The sequence below is a fragment of the Osmia lignaria genome, chromosome 14 (assembly GCF_051020975.1).
Source record: "Osmia lignaria lignaria isolate PbOS001 chromosome 14, iyOsmLign1, whole genome shotgun sequence".
NCBI classification, from domain to species: Eukaryota; Metazoa; Arthropoda; class Insecta; order Hymenoptera; family Megachilidae; genus Osmia; species Osmia lignaria.
Window position 1 is genome coordinate 1,199,886 of NC_135045.1, and position 17,737 is coordinate 1,217,622.

Sequence of the window (17,737 nt, forward strand, 5' to 3'; positions counted from 1 at the left end):
CAAACTCCTGATTATGTTATTTCCTTGTAACTTCCTTAATCCTACCACTCACGTTATTTATCCACATTCCTCTTTAATTCCCCCAGAACTAAAATACTTCTTCGTTTAAGCTTTAAAGGAAGCCCACGTTGCACCCAAGTGTACTGTACGGGTCTGCTAAGTTGAGACTCCTAAGGAATTGGGTCTGATTGGTCGGAGCTAGATGGGCCAGACTTAGACACGCACACTTATACAGTTGACCCACACGCATTCTCGCTATTCGCTCTCTAGGTTACAACTACTAGTAGAAACTACTACTACTACTACTACTAGACGAGGGTTCGAGGTGAGGATTAGGCGGAGCGTTTCACACCTCGAGTCTCAACTTAGTAGACGCTTACAATACCTTATTGAGTATAAGGGTTAAAGAATGTCCGCGGGTGGTTTAAAGCCATCGCTAAGAACAGGTGTCTACCGGGGCGCGTTTCGAATCCCAGAACGACCTTGCCCGGAGGGTGTACAGCTGTCCGAAGTCTGTAGTTTCCCTCTCTCGCGACCTACTGGCTCTTGCTAGGAAGGGATACAGACCTTGACTCCCCGTGGCACCAGATTTTTAGGCGATCACCTAAGGCCCACACGCTCCCACCCTGACCACCGCTCTTACCGAACCCCACTTGGCTTAACCAATACTTAAACCGTGACTTCGCTCCGCCGCGGACTATTCACGCAGCATCGATCGTTCGACCCACACTCTGTACATGTGTATTCGCGTGAACGCGTGCACACGCTCGCGAAAACACACACACGCATACCGGTGTACACGGCACATCACGAAAAGTGTGTGTCGTCGCGAACGCGTGCCCCGAAACAAGCGAAACTGTCACCCCAAATTGTGTTCTAACCCTGTCGCGTGTGACCCAACGTGTGAAGGGAGAGAAAACTTTGTGATCAGACCCATTTCGGATGTTAGTGAACTATACAGAGTGCACAGTTTTCTTCAGATAATGCGCTTCCTTTGACAAGACTTACAATTAGTTTCGAGAAAACGAGGAAGATTTGCTTTTTTTAATGTACATTTTCGAAAAGGAATTTCACTGTTCTTAAGATTGAGAAGGTGGTAGCTGTTGGTGCGTTAGACAAGTTTTTTTTAGGAGAATAGTATACTGGACAGGTCCTGGATTATCGAGGTAGATATCGAGGTGGAAACTCGGGTGCAGTGGTCGAACTTTTACTTTGGAAACGCGACGTCTTTTTTGTTGGTGGAAAGGTAAATCGGTTTTTGATACGCTTCTTTTTATCATTGTTACTGGTGTCTGGGTTTAGTCTCTCTTTCCGGCGGCTTTAAAAGTGGAGCGATTAATGATTACCTCGACGAATGGATATACTGTTATTGTGAAAACTGGGATGAGAAGAATTTGAGATAGATTCGAAGTAATAATGTAATGACTGGCACTACTGAAGTGTATCAATAAATGAGAAAAAGAAATGAAAGTTTGAAGTGAAAGAAACTCTACGTTCCTTTGTTAGAAGAATACAGTATTGCAGATTCATCGCAATGCATTCTCACTTTAGTATCCTGTAGTATCAGATCTCGATTAAAACACCTCGCACTTCATCTATTTGGATCGGAATATTTTGATTCATAGTAGATATGGTATACTTATTATTGTTGGATTAAACAAGTAGAACGCAACGTGCTATGCGGTTAACGTGTTAACTTCGAAAGTAGAGATCTCTTATTAAGAACTCTATCATTTGATGTTCTAATACAATTATTTAGTTTACGACAGTCATCAATATTCTGTTTCCATTAATGCACCTCGAAGCGTGTAAATTGTATAAAATATCCTATCTTCAATCATTAGGACCGGACGTTTATGTAATTAAACAATTTGAAAAAAAAAAAAAAAAGAAACAAAAGATCGGTCAAGGAATGATATTTAGATATAAGTTTGTTTCGACATTAGAAAAAACTTTATTATCTTGCATATTTTTGCATATTTATCACATATTCAAATAAGTTACTAATAACTTTTTCATGTTTCTTTTTTTTAATTTTTCAAATTAAACACAAATTTCTCACAAACATAATTATTACCCAATACGTACACAATTTTTTATAAACATGTTCAAAAAAACAAAATTTCATCTTAAATAAATTAGTATAAGCGAAAAAAGTTAAACAACACAAGTATAACAAATGTTCCCAGCAAACATAGCCGAATGCAAACGAATGAAATAAACCCAACCGGTTTATGCAAATGTATCTCTCAATTAATTAATATCCATCTAAAGTGTTTTGGTACACTTTCGAAATGCATTTGCAACGTGATTTACAGTGTACAGTATCCGGTCCTACCGTAATCTAGTAATGCACCCAGTTTACGTATGATTGAACGAAAATCCATATTTGTGGGTTGTTCTATTTATTTTTCTGAAATTCAATCCGATTGCGAATATATCGATCAGAAGAGAATGTAGAAAAAAGCAGTAAGATCTGTTAGAGAGTCCCACGTTATGCACTGCTTGCTAGGAGAATTTATTAGAGAAGACTCTCCTTTTCGCTTTCGCAAGTAGAATATCACTCTAAATGATCAGACGGGCCGTATGAAAAACCTTGCAGAACACGCTATCCAGCCAAATTTCGTGTCAATTTCATATAATTGGTTATTGTAGATGACGCGATGAATTTATTTATGATATTTTTAATAATATGTATAACTTTTTTTAATAATAACACTCATCGACTGCCACAGTGAAAGAGACCGCGTATAAGTACGACATTCTAGAGAGTTGAGTATAAAACTGAACAAGGCTCACAGGAGCTCATAAAGGCTTACAAAGACCGACGAAAGAGGCTCAGAAAAGTGAACAATCTCTAAATGACCGCGGAATTCTGGTATAGAGAAAACGAAAGAGGGATTTGTTGACGAGCAGCGGTGAAGCTGTACCGTAGAAGTGGTTCGTCTTGGCTTTCTAGTGATCCACGATCGATTTCATCGTCATCGAAAATTGCACGCGCATCAAGAGTGAAGAAACAAAACGTACATCCCGCGGAAGCAGAAGTGGGTCGCGCGTACCTCTGGGCTAGTAATCGCTTCGAATCACTTCGAACGTACACTCACTTGCATAGATGGGTTTTCTTTGTCAAACGGAAGCATAAGCATCCTGATTCACTCTTGTTACTTACATGTCACATCTAAGAAAAGTGAAACACGAATAATTTACAACGTAAGAAAAAAAGGAGGTAAAATATTATCTGACCCCATTTTAGGTGGAATTTATTGAAACAAGCTGACGTTTATCTGAAACAACTCTTTATCACCTTTCTTTCTCTACTCGTGTGGGCATTAAAGAGAAATTAGCCTATAAACAATGTGCTACATGGATGTAGGAATTTGACCCGTGTAACGAGACTTTCAACAAGCTTCGAACAAGCTTTTCCTTATCGTCGACACATACTACTTAACTCTAATACGAATGATTATTTGATGAAACTATCTAGCTAATAATTTACTGTCGGTCAAATATTCCAAGCAACAATGTTGATTAGAATACCTGCAGGACTCTTTCCATCTTAAATTGGCTGATATCAAGAGATTTCTCTATGCAAGCAGCGAAACGAAGCATAAAAACAGAGGACATAAAACTGAAAACCGATTTCGCGCGAGATGAGAAACTTTTTGTTAAACATGCTCACACTGTTCAATGAATTCATAATGCGACTATAAATTACTCGTTAGTTCTATCTTTACTGATGAATGAAGCGAGCGAGATTCGACTCATATTTTATTAATAGTAAGATGACCAGTATCGAATCGTCAATTCGAAATATCCTTTCATTTAATTAACATAGATTACTTTCAATTCTAAAAATTTTTAATAATTCACATTCATTTTCTTCTTAATTAAGATAAAAGAATTTCGACATTTCGAAAAATTTCGAAAAATTTCTCACGGAACTGTCACGCGTCCAGACAAAACGGCTGTTCTTTTTTCGGCCTGCATGGTCAATTACCTGATATCGCGTAGTCCTCAGGAGAATGTCCGAGCACGTCGAGTTACGCAACTGAGTGGACGAAACGCGGTTTAAATATTCGGCACAAGGTCGCTGGACCATTTTCGGTCAAGCTGGTTCGCGTGTCCCGCGTAAAACGTCGAAACTACGTAAAATCACGAACCAACAACGATGTTTGTACGAAAGCGAAATCGTCTGTCAACAATTACAGCGGTGTTAACACTGAAACCACGGATATTACAAACGTACAACGCGTTATTAGACTATGATTAGACCGCAAGCGTTTCATTAATCCAATCTCGAACACGATATACTGACAACGAACATCAATTTATCTGAAATATGGGGTTCGCCGATTTCAAGGAAATACACGAATAATTCGTTTAGACTAGGAAAAAGAAAAGAAGTCGCTCGTAAATAGGGTGAGAATGGGAATTTTTAAGAAATCATCGATCAGGTATGTGCAGAGGTAGGGAGAAAGATGAGTATCAACTTGGAATCACAGTGATAAATGATAGATTGGAAACTTTCTTGGAATCGTACGGTATGTTTTCTTGGATGGTATTCGTAGAAGAAGAGTAGAAGGTTTCGATGTTAATCGGGGACAGTGTGTAGCTAATACCATTCCTCTGAACCGGAAACCGTGGGATGAAAGTGAGAAGAATCGAACCGGTGTCATTTTGCTCGGCGAAACGTGGACGATTGGTACCGTTAAGTTTCCATTTGCTATTAATGGATGTTAAACGAACGCACCTAGACAGCCACGTGCTCTTGAAACTGGTGAAAGATCGTATCTTCGTCTTCAGCCAATTACGGGGACAAATGAAGATTGAAATCAGCCTAATTAACGACTTTGAATATAATTATCTTTCTACTTGATAATCATTAATGTTGAAATAGTAAATAAATGAGAAATCAGTATCATTTACGACTCAACATCCAATTATTACATTATTTCAAATCGTAAATGAACGATCAATCCAATTAAGGTTTTAAGGTCAAGCTAATTAACGACTTATCCTATCAACTTCCTGTTTAACGGGTTAATCAAAGTTTTCGTAGGAATTTGTCGCCTATTTCCTAGAAAATTATCTTACCTAACCAATCGCAAAACAATTTTAGCAAAAATCTGAAAGTATACCACCAAAACGATAAATAAGACTTTCGAGTGGAAAGTTCAGAATTTCTATCGAATTGGAGGAAACAATTAGCTAATTTTCTTCCGTAGAAAAGAAACTATGTGGCATATCGATGAGGTAGAAAAATAGAAAAGCAGCGAAGAAGAAGGAAGGATAACGTTTTGTTCGACGGTTCGTCGAAAGGATAGTCGTAGAAATGTCACGAAAAACCGTTTTAACTAGTTAATAAATATGCAGTGGTTAAATTTCTCGGAACCATACAGCTGTGTAATATATAGGAACTCGAAGAGCAGGAGGTTAAGGTTATCGAAAAAACGAAGGAGAAACTCAATGAAAACGGAACACGGCTCATGCTTGGATACAGTACAACAGTTGCCAACTCCTAAGAAACCAGCTAATACAGATGTCGATGATTATTAACCACGGTCTGGCTGACGTTTGTGCGTAGAAAGCGACTAAAATCTGCTAGTTTGCAAACGATGATTCGGTTTTCAACGAGTTTAGCATCTAGAAATGATTTCACGTTAATAAAACAAGCTAAAGTGAACTAGAGCAAGATTCGTTCTAGAGCCAACCCTTTTTCGGCCATTTCCGGTTAGATCGGCAAAAAGAAAAAAAATTTGTCTCTTACTATTTGGCCTGTACAAAAGTGACAGAAAGTCTAAATGCTGTAGCCCCCTTATCAAGATTATCAATCTTAGATACGGATTGGCTAATAAATTTGAAATTGAATTCAAACGATATCGTGCAATCTCTAATCTACGCATAAAACGCTAAAAAAAAGAGTACAGGGGATGAGTTTTCTACATAGGATAACTTACATTTTCTACACAGTTCTCGGCGTTAACATGCAACATTTCATTCGAGACTAATTAAAAATATTAGAACCTGTTGTTGAAACACGTTTCGCATAACACGAGGCAAACTGCAATTGGGTCATACTAATAAAACGATAGAAGTTGACGTGAACCGAGAAACCGAAAGAGAGTGAAAGAAAATTTTGGGTCAGTCGAACACGGGTCATCTCAAATTGGAGAAGACAGGATGAATGAGAAAAAGAAGGAAGAACAAGTTTCGACAACCGATGGAGCACGCGGTCCGAATTACCTGCAAAGTCCACCATTTCTCCTATTACTCGCTCTTTCGCTATGGCAATATTCGGTGAAATTAAACACCTAATCTTTCAAAAGAGAGAGAGAAAAAGATACACTAAGAAAGTTGGCTGCGATCAACCAATTACCCTCTCTCCCCGCATTGTCTTGTTCTTGTCAAGGTAATTTCCTCGAAAGACTGGAGAAAACCCTTAAAAAGCGACGTATCGATCACAGGAAGAATCACAAAATAAAGGAGAGATAAAAAAGCCAGCCAAAGAAGAAGAAGAAAAAAGAGTTCTGTGAACAAAGCAGATATGGACCAAGGAAGAAAACGTACGATCTACACCGCAAGAGATCGTGACGAGGCGGAAGAGACGTGTTATACAGGCTGATCGGTATTTAACCGGATGGTTGACCCACTTACCCACTAAACTCTAAGCAAGCAAGCGTGTTTTAGAAGGTGCCGTTCGAGCAAGCATCGTCCTCGTCATCACCGTCATCGTCGATATGATTATCGCGTTCGAATTCTCTCTCACGAATGGCTTGCTACTTCATCGATCAGACGGCTACCTTTCTCTTTTTTCTTTCCTCTTTCTCGTCGTGACCAATAATCGCTTGCAACCAATGGTCCCTTCGAAATACGAACAGCCATGGGTAGTAGCGATGTATAAAACTATCGTCGTATGAGAGTGAAGCTTTAACGCTCAGCCCTTGAAACTGCAAACACTTTGAGCTTCTCTAAGTTCGTGAACTTTGCAAATAATTACTTTAGGCATCAATGAAACGAAAAATAGAAGAAGATTCACGCGATCTCATCGATAGATGAATTTCTGAAGTTTGAAGAGCTGTGTTAATGACATACTCATCGCTAGTGCCTATCTGTGTTTCACAGCTTCTCAAGATAATCGAGACTTTCTCTGTAACGAGTACCGTTCCTCTGTTAACAGCTAGGAATCTCCTCGTGTAGATTCTAGGCGCCTTCTCGTGTACGTAAGTACATGCATTACCTATGACAGCTTTCTTTCAACTTGGATAAATTCTTCTCTATCGTCTGATATTTTAATAAAGCATAATAGCATTGACCCATTTGCACGCGTAACGTGTAACAATTTTACTTTCTAAGGACTTACTACAAAGTCTTTGTACTTCGGATCGTGTCTTTACTAATTTCTCTAACTTCTTTTCATTACCCAAGAGTAATGGTGGCCATTTTCATATAACTGAAAAATAATTCAGAAGGCCATGACCGTTCAAGTGAACGCTTCGAAGGACGATGACTTTCAGTGGTGGGGAAAACATCTTGGGGATCTCCAATCCCCAAGAGGAACAACTTTGAAGACGACTGCTTTGGTTGTCGAAACCACACCACTAAAAAACCTTTATCGCTTTTAGAACAAAGCACGTATATAAAGAAAAGAATTGTTTTCAATTATATATTCATTGGGGTGATGATTTGCTCCTAATAAAATCTTCCACTCCATATACAGAAATTTCTCATGACGGAGATATGAATTTATTGCGTAAAGAAAAAAAATGTTATCAACCAGTATTGGCCTTAGAACATTCGGCGTATGTATCGTCTGATTTTCTGGTCTAGTTATGCGACCGACTCACCGTGTCTAACGAGATTCAGGATTGCGCTTTCATGCACGATGCATTATTTCATGATACGTGTGATAAATCTAACCATCCAACGAAACGAAAACAAAAAAAAGAAAGGAATTGGGAAAACGATGTGAAATTGTTCATCGAGGGGAGACCAAGCTTTTGTCTTGTTGCGAAGAACAGGTGAAGAGTGTAGGAAACTTCAAAGAATCCTTTTCCTCGCTTGAAAAATTTGCCCGGGATGCAAAAGGCGCATAAGCAACAATTCGTCAGCTATCCGAGGAAAACCTTGATAAATATATTCTTGTTAGATATTTATAAACATGGACAAATAACTGAACTGGAATTTGCAGTCGAATTACGACGCTTTGTTTGTTATGTCGCATCGCTTACTAATATACACATGCAGAGCAGTATTGCTACATCAGCGATTGCGAATGTGCAAAGGTACGAAAGTAGTTTTCATTTAAAAAAAAACAGTGCTCCATAATTGTAATATTCTCGACTAAAATTTGCGAGCGATCAGAAACATAATAGAACAATCAAGGATCAAGAACAAGTGAACCGACAAGACAAAAGAGAAAGGTGCATATCATCAGCGATTGAGAAGAAGGGTCGACCGAGTTTATCAAGCCGTATCCTGATGCATTTCGCGACTGCAAGTGCACCCAGTGGCCGTGTTGCATCCGTTGAAAGGTTGATTTATCGTGACAATCGGAAAAACGAATGCAATGCTAACGAGAAAAAGGTTGTATTCCGCTGAAAGAAATATAGTGTTACACGACTATAATTTAAACACGTGTAAACGTCAGTTTGCTCCAAGATCGCATTAAAAAATCGGTGTTTGCCCTGTAATACTCTGTTTATCTGCTGCTCCAGCAACTACAATGCAACAAGAATGAAGGAGAGGATGACGTCTGTTCGAACTTTCTGACCTGTCGCGTTTTACCTGCAACGTTTCCTCGCGCGAACGTGCCTAGAACGATAGAGTAGCTTATTCAGGATCTCCCTGACTCGAATTTGACTAGAACAAGACGATTGTAAATCATGAAGAATTGTTTTTGTGCTACTAAGCCTATCGACTACGCAGACTTTAACCCCGTCTCTTTAACCTTTTACTAATTAAAAGAAATGACATCGATACACGTTCCATCAGGATTCAATCTGGTGATTGATGGATATTATTACTCTTATCTCCTCTAGCATATTTTCCTGAAATTTGACCTTCGAAAATAAAACCTGTTTAATTTCATTATCTGTATAGTTTAAAAGTACCCATAAGTTAATAAAAAAAAAAAAAAAAGTATTTTACATATATCAACGTTAATGACCGTCATCTTGTCTTTTAACGTTTCCTCGCTTACGTAATAGACAAATTTGCAAATGTCATCAATTCTAGACGCCTATATTTAATTATCGAAAACGACTACAAGGAAGAATCATAAAATGAAATTTATTAACCCGTTGGCGACCGTATCCAAGGATATTCGGTTAGAGACGTGTATATGCGGAAATAAATTTTTAGCAATCAAACGAAGGTTACGATTGAAATTTTCCTTAAGATATTCAAATTTACAGAAATGGCGTCGGCAGCGGCAGAACTGGTTGCAGAGAGGGAGCCTGAACCAAGGATCGAGATGACAGATACGAATCGAACGTTCGTCGGTGCTCAAGGACTGGTGCGGATGGCCCTGGATCAGTACACGGAAATCCTCGCGACAATTTCAGACCCACGTGTCAGCGATTGGCCTCTGATGGACTCACCAATCCCTACCCTTTTCATCGTTATATTGTATCTGTACGGGGTGACGATATTCGGTCCGCGGGTGATGACCAACCGGAAACCTTTCAAATTGAGGGAAGCTCTGGTCGCTTACAACGCGTTCCAGGTGGTCTTTTCACTGGGAATGCTTTACGAGGTAAATATTCTAGACCCTAAAAAGACACCTTCCTTCGAAGACACGATTGTTGGAAGATGACTTTGTAAAAACAAAGTTGATTTAGAGCAATCACGCGATACTTAATCTGACAAGAAAAGAAGACTAATAGCCTGTAACAAGACATCGGATGACATCTGTCTGGAAGGAGGAAACGTTTAGCTCGGTTCCAAGGTTTCGAGAACGTTTCGAAACGGTACAAGCTTTCTCTAAATACTATCTATTTGATGCACATGAAAGGTCCGCGAGAGATCGATGCGACTCTTCAATGAGATCCAAAGTTCATGGCTCTCCGGGCACCGAACACCTCTCTCTGTAAACGCAAGTAGGCCATCGGACGAAAATGTCAGAGAACTATGAAAAAAATAGAATCGCTTGCAGCTAGAAAAGATTTTTTGACCACCGTACTAAGTGTAACAGTGAAAGCACGAATAACACTTTAAGAGTAATGATATTCAAACGAACAAGGGTGGTTGTTCAATGTGACAAATGCCAGATACCTGTTCGAAGAGTAAACACTAGCTACGAAGAACGTGTACGCATTCTTTCAGCGGCGCGCCAAAGCGAAAGGGTTACGTTCAGCCCATGGCAATCCATCGATGGGTTACGAGCTGTGGGTCACATTACCCTCGAAATTTTAATAAAATATAAATCATAGATCGGTTCTAAACGGTTCAATTTTATAAAACGCCTCGACAAAAAGGAAACTTCGACTTGACGCAAACGTAAAGAAGAAGAAATCGTGTTGCGACACTAGCGATTGCATTGTAGCCGGTTCTATCGAAACAATTCGAAATTTCTTGGCGATTTTGAAAGAAGCGAAGAGCGAACGAGCGGAATTCGCGAATTTCCAACGCGATTACCAACGGCAGAGGGTGGGAAAGCGTGATTCGCGAAACTCGTGCGGTTGCAAAAACAAAAAAGGAAAAGGGAAAAAATAACAGAAACTACGCAAACTCGACTGCCGACAACCGTTTCCACGAGATTTCCCAATCGATTTGTACACTCGAGCTCGCGGTTCGTTAAAGGCGAAGCATCCTGTTTTCGACTTTCCATCAGCCGTTCCTTCGCTCTTAGATTCTAGGGAGCAGTACGGGTGCGAACAGTGCTTGAATAAAATATACATCTTCCGTGACATTTTTTCGAGACATTCTATACCCTTGATTAGTGCGATAGTCGAATTTCAAGTGTAAAGTCTGAGGAGAAGGAACGAGTTTTTAAATTGAAGAAAAAGTAACTCTTTAAATCGCTCGTGCTTACGACGAATAAGAACCGTTGATGCAATTGCCTTTCACGTTTTAATTCTTTGTTAATGCAATGCTCCAGTTTCAAGTGTCGTAACGGAAATGAATTTTATAATATTTATCACATAGGTAGTAGCAATAGCAGTCTGACCACTTAGAAACTGTTCACTGGCACAGTAGAAATAGACGAACGTAGTAAGACACGTTAACCCTTCCGATCCGATATCGGTACACTACTTCAGTTTAAATCCTCTAATAATAAATCCGATCTTTCGACTGTACCTTGACCGTGGCCTCCTATTTCACAGCACCTGATGTCCGGCTGGTTGTTGGATTACAGCTACAAGTGTCAACCCGTCGACTATTCCCATAATCCGTCCGCGTTGCGTATGGCAAACCTCTGTTGGTGGTACTTCATCAGCAAATTCACGGAATTCGCTGACACGGTACGTAACAAGGAGAAACTCTACGGCGAAACAGAATCTCGAAACTATCTTGTTATTGAAAATATTCAAATTTCAGATATTCTTTATCCTACGCAAAAAAGACAGTCAGGTGACGTTCTTGCACCTGTACCATCATTCTCTGACGCCTTTGGAGACATGGATCTGCGTGAAATTCATCCCCGGAGGCCATGGTACTCTTGGAAATCTTATAAACAACGCGGTACACGTGATAATGTACACGTATTACATGGTGTCCGCGATGGGACCGGAGTACCAGAAGTATCTATGGTGGAAGAAACATCTCACCACTGTGCAACTGGTAATCGTATTAAATGATCAGATTTATTTTGTTAAATTTAAGCATTTTTATGTGAAGAACAGTTTGATAATTTTCATTTTCGCTACTGAAAAGTGCCACTCGATACAAAAATCTTAAAGTGATTAAATATAAAAAGAAATCAGGAATCTTAGAAAACACGCGCTCGAACAGAGTTGTCTCAATCAACGAAATCAGATCTTGTTGTTGCATTTCTGGCTGCACCGTACACGTGACCACGACAAGATCGCGCAACGAGCGACCAAATACTTTTCAGACCTGAGATTCGCGATACCTTCTTCTTGCACAACCCGCATTGCAACCCGGCTGGATAATAATTCGCCTCGATGAAAGTGAACGGGCCTACGATTCTTCGAGAACCAACCGTAGGGTGGATCGGTGCAACTGCACTTACGATATCAGAACTGCGCTTTTGACAACAACGCTGATCGATGATCAAACGATGGCGAGAAGGAAAAGGATCGTACGTTTAGTGGACCAAAACCTGACGTTTCGTTATTGTGTGCAAATTGTGTGCTAAAGCAGTGATCGGTCACCGTTGAGTAACTAGTACTGTAAATCGAGTTAACACGTTTCAAGCCACGTGCAATTTAAATTTAAACTTTATGACTAACGTTTGAAACTTGGGTCAATGGTTATATCGCAATGGTTCGTTGGAAGAAACTTGAAATTATATTCGGTACGATGTTGCTCGTACGAAGGTGTCAGAGCTAGCAATTACTCAAATAAAAGTTACTCAAACCTGGCGAAACCTTTCCCAATCTCTAAAGTATGAAGGGAAGGTAATTTCATTTCGAGATCGATCGATACTCAACAATTTCATACTTTCAAGAACTTTCAATAGCTAAGTAAAATGTTACAACGAAGATCATCAAATAACCATTAGCGTCCACCGAATGACGTTCTTTATCCAGTTGAGAAAATCGTCCATCGAGATTTGAATCACTGTTGGCTAATATCGAGAGGAAGATGAGTGACCAGAAGAGGCACGATATGATACTCGTTTTCTCGCAAGGACGCGTACGAAGAAGCCAGAAGAATCGAGAAGATCGAGTTCGTGGCCTGTCGCGGATTCTGGGCCAACAGTGCAAGTCTGCTGGACAAAATTTCACGTGTGGTAGAAGTGAGGGAAAGTGAAAAGTACAACGTTGGGCAACTACAGGCTGACTTGCTTTGGCCAGACTCGACCGACTACGGTGGCGCAACAATTTGGCATTCCGATATGCCATGTACCACTGTACCACCACCATCGCCATCACCATCGTCGGTATCGAGCTACCATGAACCGGCTGCATGCCTACGAAGCCTCACCTATATGCCTACCTCTATCCGGCTTAATCTCTTACCGCAACCTATCCAAATGACGTTTACCAGGAAAATGATTTAACCCTTCTATTAACTTCTAGCAAACTCAGTTTGACTTCAACGGATTTATGAACAGTACTTGTACCATCTTTAGCCCTTAATATATTTTTTTTCTAAATGTTCAGGGCATCTTGTAGACAGACCCGCAACTTAATGAGCGTCGCTACATTAATCAATGCGATCCCCCTTCTAACAGACAGTCTATCTCCCCACCATCAATCAACTCGTACCCCAGCAAATCAACGTGCAAGTCGCTAATTTATATGCACCTCCTTAGGAACTTGGAGATAGACATCAAGATAGCTGACGTCTTCTCCAAATGCCACGACAAATATCTTTACGAAGAATTTAATCATCGTCCTTGATTGAAATTCCTTTTACTTGATTAAAAAAATGAAAAAAAAAAAAAAAAAATAATTGAACGACCGACGTTTCTAACTGGCGTTAACTACTTTGTACCGTGATCGGCAAAATTATAGGTTTTATAATTACGTGGTAGTTTTACTTTCTATATGTATTAATCGATTTCAAAGGACACTGTTATTGCATCAGCGCATTTGCAAACGAGGGGCACGAAGAAGTATGCAAAACGCTGTCGATTATTCCTCGCGCTGTTTGCACCGCGTTAAATAACGTGTAAGTCCATTAATTCGTCGGGTAGCTGCGAGTAAACTCGCGTATCCTCGTGGCACAATTCGGCTTGCGACACTTTGCACTTTTCATGCGAGGAGAAAGGCACGAACTGTTTCTAAGCTACATATCACCACCTCCGATACCATTCAATTTCAAGATACTTAACGACGAAATTTTCCAGCGATCGATGGTATAAGCGTTTCCAAACTACCACGACATTTCAAAAAAAGTTTTAGTAATGATATAAAGAAAAAAAAATTGTTAGGTAGTATAGACGTTTCTACAGTACCGCTGAATTGTAAACGAATTTACGATAAAATTTTTCAGCAAACGAATGAATTATAAAATTCCACTCACCGTTAACCGGGAACAGCGCAGCTCAATCTACTTACTTTCGTTTCATTTCCAGGTGCAGTTCTTCCTGGTGTTCGTACACAGCACGCAGGCCTTGGTCTTCGACTGTGGCTACCCAAAACTGATAGCAGCTCTTCTTCTTCTTCACTCGACCATCTTCTTCGTCCTCTTCTCTGATTTCTACCGAAGAGCGTACAACACGGTCACAACAAGGAAACAAATAAAGGGCGAATAGAAGGAAAAACATTAACGAACACCAATGCCAAATTTCATACGATATTCGAAGTGAATTGAATTAATAATAGATCCTTATTATCAATCATCTCAGGTCTCGCGAACAACTCGAACAATTTTTATATTAAATCACTTCAAGTAGTATAAGTAGACGGCCTCTGTCAAGTAGTATCGTCCGTTGTGATCAGACCGTCTTATTACTTACTGTAATATTGTAATGTGATCGGTCCCTGGTGTCGTTAATTAAGTTACTCCTTTTGTATTCCAAGTGTTCATAATTAAGCTTACTGTAAATATAGGGGTAATACTGGTACACAGGGATGATATCGTACCCGCGGATCTATTTAAAGTACCGCGAATTTCGAAATGATTACGCGTTTCTTGCCAAAAAATATATAAACGAACAGTAAACGATAAAAAAAAAAAAAAACAAGGAATCAAAGCTGTAAGAAAGGAATCGCGTAATCTAACGATAAAACGTTGGCCAAGATGACTCATTTAACGAACGTTTAAGCTCAATCTTTTTTCTATTTACAATTATTTATACGTTTCTTAATACCATGTACCGTTTAAAGTAATCCCTTAAACGATAAATCATAAGCAGGCTAAATTCGCGTCGTTGCACCCCCGATTCGTTAACACGTTGACCGAATGGATTGCTACGTCGAATAATTAGTGTAATTTTAATATGGTATTCAAAATGGTTTTCCTTTCCTTTATTTTATTAAATTATATCTGTAACACTGATCACTGCCGAATTCTATGACAGTCGAACTATTATCGTAACGTTAATAATGATAGTGTCAACGTATTAACGAAATGAAAGCGCACAAACGCAAATATATGCACATGTGTACATACAGGCACATACACACACTGCATACGCTTTCAAAACTAAAGAAATTCCTCTTACCAGTTGGTAAAGCAACTTGTTGAGGGAATGTATCCGACTTCGTTAACCGAGAGCTTTGCTTTGTCGTACGTGAACTGTTTGCGAAAGACGTCGCGAGCTCTTGTCTCTTCCGGTGTCGGGACCGCAATGCGATAAGGTAAACATTCAATAGCTACGCGAATGTCGAACCAAATGAAACCGTGACTCTTGAAACACGTTTCTGCAAAATTATCGACGAAAACATGGTGTGTTTGATAAGCGACGGGAGAGACAAGTCACTGCTCGCTGAACATCTTCGAGAACTATGTATGTAGGTACACTGGGGTGCAGCGTAGGCTTCTCTTAGTTAAGGGTAAGGAGGAGACACCCCCACCACTTGCTTTTGGTTTTGGAAGAGACTAACCTAGAACCTATCTTTACACGCAAAAAATATAGACAAACAAGCCGGATGGTATTCCTACACTTCCTTTTAACTAAGGGAAGCCTAAGCTCCACGCAACCGTACTGGTCGGGAGTTAAACAACACTCACCCGGTTGCTCGTGAAGCTTGACGGGACGCTAACCATAAGGGGCAATCCCGCGTAGACACGTGAGAAGCTCTAACAGCTGGATGCTTACAGAGTACAGGCACTTTCTACCTTATCGATCTTCTCGATACACCCCTTCCTAAAGGGATGAACAGAGATGTTCATTCCAAGGATACGCAGAGGGGAAGAAGCTGCCTCGATTAGCTATTCGGTTATTTTGTTAGGAATTTATTTCGTTGAACCTGATCCCATGGTTGTAATTTATTAAGCAAGCCCTCTTGTAAATATGTAATTCCTTCTTATTTTTCTTTCTTCTTTTGTAATGACAAATAATAAATATTAAGTTACTCGTATGCTCGAGAACCTGTCTTTGGATTGCATTTAAAAAAACAAACGACATATACAGTCTTTTTGTGTGTTTCATGGGAGGAACATCCTGGAGCTTTGACCAAAGATTAAATTGAACACTTATAGACATCCTGTAGTAATGCATGATTCCTTTTACGTCGAATCGTTCTGATTAGTGTATTTTGTAGGTGCGGTACTATTTGTACAACTTAACTGCAAAGATTCAGGAGATATTACAAATAAATAGAAATAAATTGTGTACCTTGTAATAAAAAAAAAGTATATAACAATAATGATACCAACAATGGTGATAATAACAGTGATGATAATATTTACAATTTTCACTGATTTACACCACTGAAATGTTTTATTATGTTTATTTACACAGACAAAAAACTGAATTTTTTGCATATATATATAATATATCCTAAAATGAAACAACCCATGCACAGAGTTGGGAACTAAGCAGCTGCTGCTTGTATAGCTTCCTGCTTCTTCTTGTGTCTAACAAGTAATCTACGTTCTCTTTCATATTCTTTCAACCTCAAGACATAACTGCAACATACATTTATTGCAATTATAATATGCCAATACTTATACTAAATATATTTATATAAATGTGAATAAAAACTTACTCTTCATACTCGCAATGCATATGCTTGTGGTAATATTTCTCACAATTAAGAAAAAATGGGAAATGAACTCCCATACATTCCATGTATTCCAAATAGTGATGAGCACAATAATCTCTTAGTCTCATTGGAACTTTAGCTGCCATCAATTCTTGCTCTGTTACTTTCATAACTGTAAAGTAAAAAGTCAGCTGATTAAAATGTATCATAGCTGAATTACTGAAAATATTTAATCTAATTATAAAATTTACACGTAAAATAAATAATTGCTTAAGGTCAAATAATTTATTAATTCATATATCATAAGAAATGTATAACGATTTCATAGTTATGTCATTAATCGAAGTATTTATAATACGAAAACAATAGAAATAACGTAATACAAAAACAAAACGATTATGACATAATACTGTGGGGTACCAAACATATTGTGTAAGTCGTTATAAAAAATGAATATAGCATATTGTTTAAATAAATATAGTACATCGGAGGCTCAAGTAAATTAATTGAAGGTTAGGTCCGACTGAAATACTTGCCCCTCTTTTTACGACCATGTGGAAATCCGAGCAGTGGATCAAATGTTGGCGTTCCATCAGTATCTGGATATGGACCTGGATGAGCCCAGGTGTATATTGTATTACCCATTTCTACTCCAGTGATTTGAAAAATCAAGAAACAATGTACAGCTAAAAATGTATACTTAATTCTGAGATGCTGACATCTAGAGGCTGTATCTTACGTAACTCGTGTCAATGACTATAGATACCAGATTGTATGCGAATCAACTTGCATACGTGCATACATATACAGTGTATAAAAAGTACTTATTTTGCATTAAAAGTACAATTTCAGTATATGAATATAACTGAAATAAAAAATTAACATTAAGTAAAACACCCTGTTTATAGGAAAACGGTTACTCGTTTTTGAATAAGTAATTTATTGAACTGCCA

At 38.9% G+C, this 17,737-nt stretch overlaps 3 protein-coding genes across 4 annotated transcripts in view; 1 reads left to right on the forward strand and 2 right to left on the reverse strand.

Annotated features, from left to right (window-relative positions):
• sit (stuck in traffic) overlaps positions 1-14,331 on the reverse strand; it is a 28,503-nt gene extending 14,172 nt beyond the window's left edge. Inside the window, exon 1 of the mRNA XM_034335218.2 lies at positions 14,190-14,331. The gene's annotated coding sequence lies outside the window, so the exon portion shown is untranslated. The remainder of the gene's footprint in view (positions 1-14,189) is intronic.
• LOC117609199 (very long chain fatty acid elongase AAEL008004) lies at positions 681-14,827 on the forward strand. Of its 2 annotated transcripts, none has more exons than XM_034335221.2 (5): positions 681-1,246; positions 9,398-9,754; positions 11,325-11,462; positions 11,539-11,781; positions 14,207-14,827. In XM_034335221.2, exons 2-5 carry the CDS (start codon positions 9,416-9,418, stop codon positions 14,384-14,386), a joined length of 900 nt encoding a protein of 299 aa, XP_034191112.1. In that variant the 5' UTR covers positions 681-1,246; positions 9,398-9,415; the 3' UTR covers positions 14,387-14,827. The 2 variants fall into 2 exon arrangements, with proteins under 2 accessions (XP_034191112.1, XP_034191111.1); XM_034335220.2 differs by having other exon boundaries at positions 682-1,246; positions 9,414-9,754.
• Positions 14,828-16,208: 1,381 nt separating this feature from the next.
• Positions 16,209-17,575, reverse strand: ND-B18 (NADH dehydrogenase (ubiquinone) B18 subunit). The gene is made up of 4 exons (XM_034335226.2): positions 17,321-17,575; positions 16,788-16,956; positions 16,456-16,707; positions 16,209-16,365 (listed from the first exon to the last, which is right to left on the reverse strand). Exons 1-3 carry the CDS (start codon positions 17,427-17,429, stop codon positions 16,614-16,616), a joined length of 372 nt encoding a protein of 123 aa, XP_034191117.1. The 5' UTR covers positions 17,430-17,575; the 3' UTR covers positions 16,209-16,365; positions 16,456-16,613.
• Between the last annotated feature and the right edge of the window lie 162 nt (positions 17,576-17,737).

Coding starts and splice junctions, on each gene's coding strand:
- LOC117609199 (XM_034335221.2), top strand. CDS start 9,416: ATGGCGTCGGCAGCGGCAGAACTGGTTGCAGAGAGGGAGCCTGAACCA. Junction 9,755..11,324: donor CACTGGGAATGCTTTACGAG/GTAAATATTCTA, acceptor CCTATTTCACAG/CACCTGATGTCCGGCTGGTT. Junction 11,463..11,538: donor TCACGGAATTCGCTGACACG/GTACGTAACAAG, acceptor TTCAAATTTCAG/ATATTCTTTATCCTACGCAA.
- ND-B18 (XM_034335226.2), bottom strand. CDS start 17,429: ATGGGTAATACAATATACACCTGGGCTCATCCAGGTCCATATCCAGAT. Junction 16,957..17,320: donor ACATGGTCGTAAAAAGAGGG/GCAAGTATTTCA, acceptor TTTACTTTACAG/TTATGAAAGTAACAGAGCAA. Junction 16,708..16,787: donor ATGCATTGCGAGTATGAAGA/GTAAGTTTTTAT, acceptor TGTATGTTGCAG/TTATGTCTTGAGGTTGAAAG.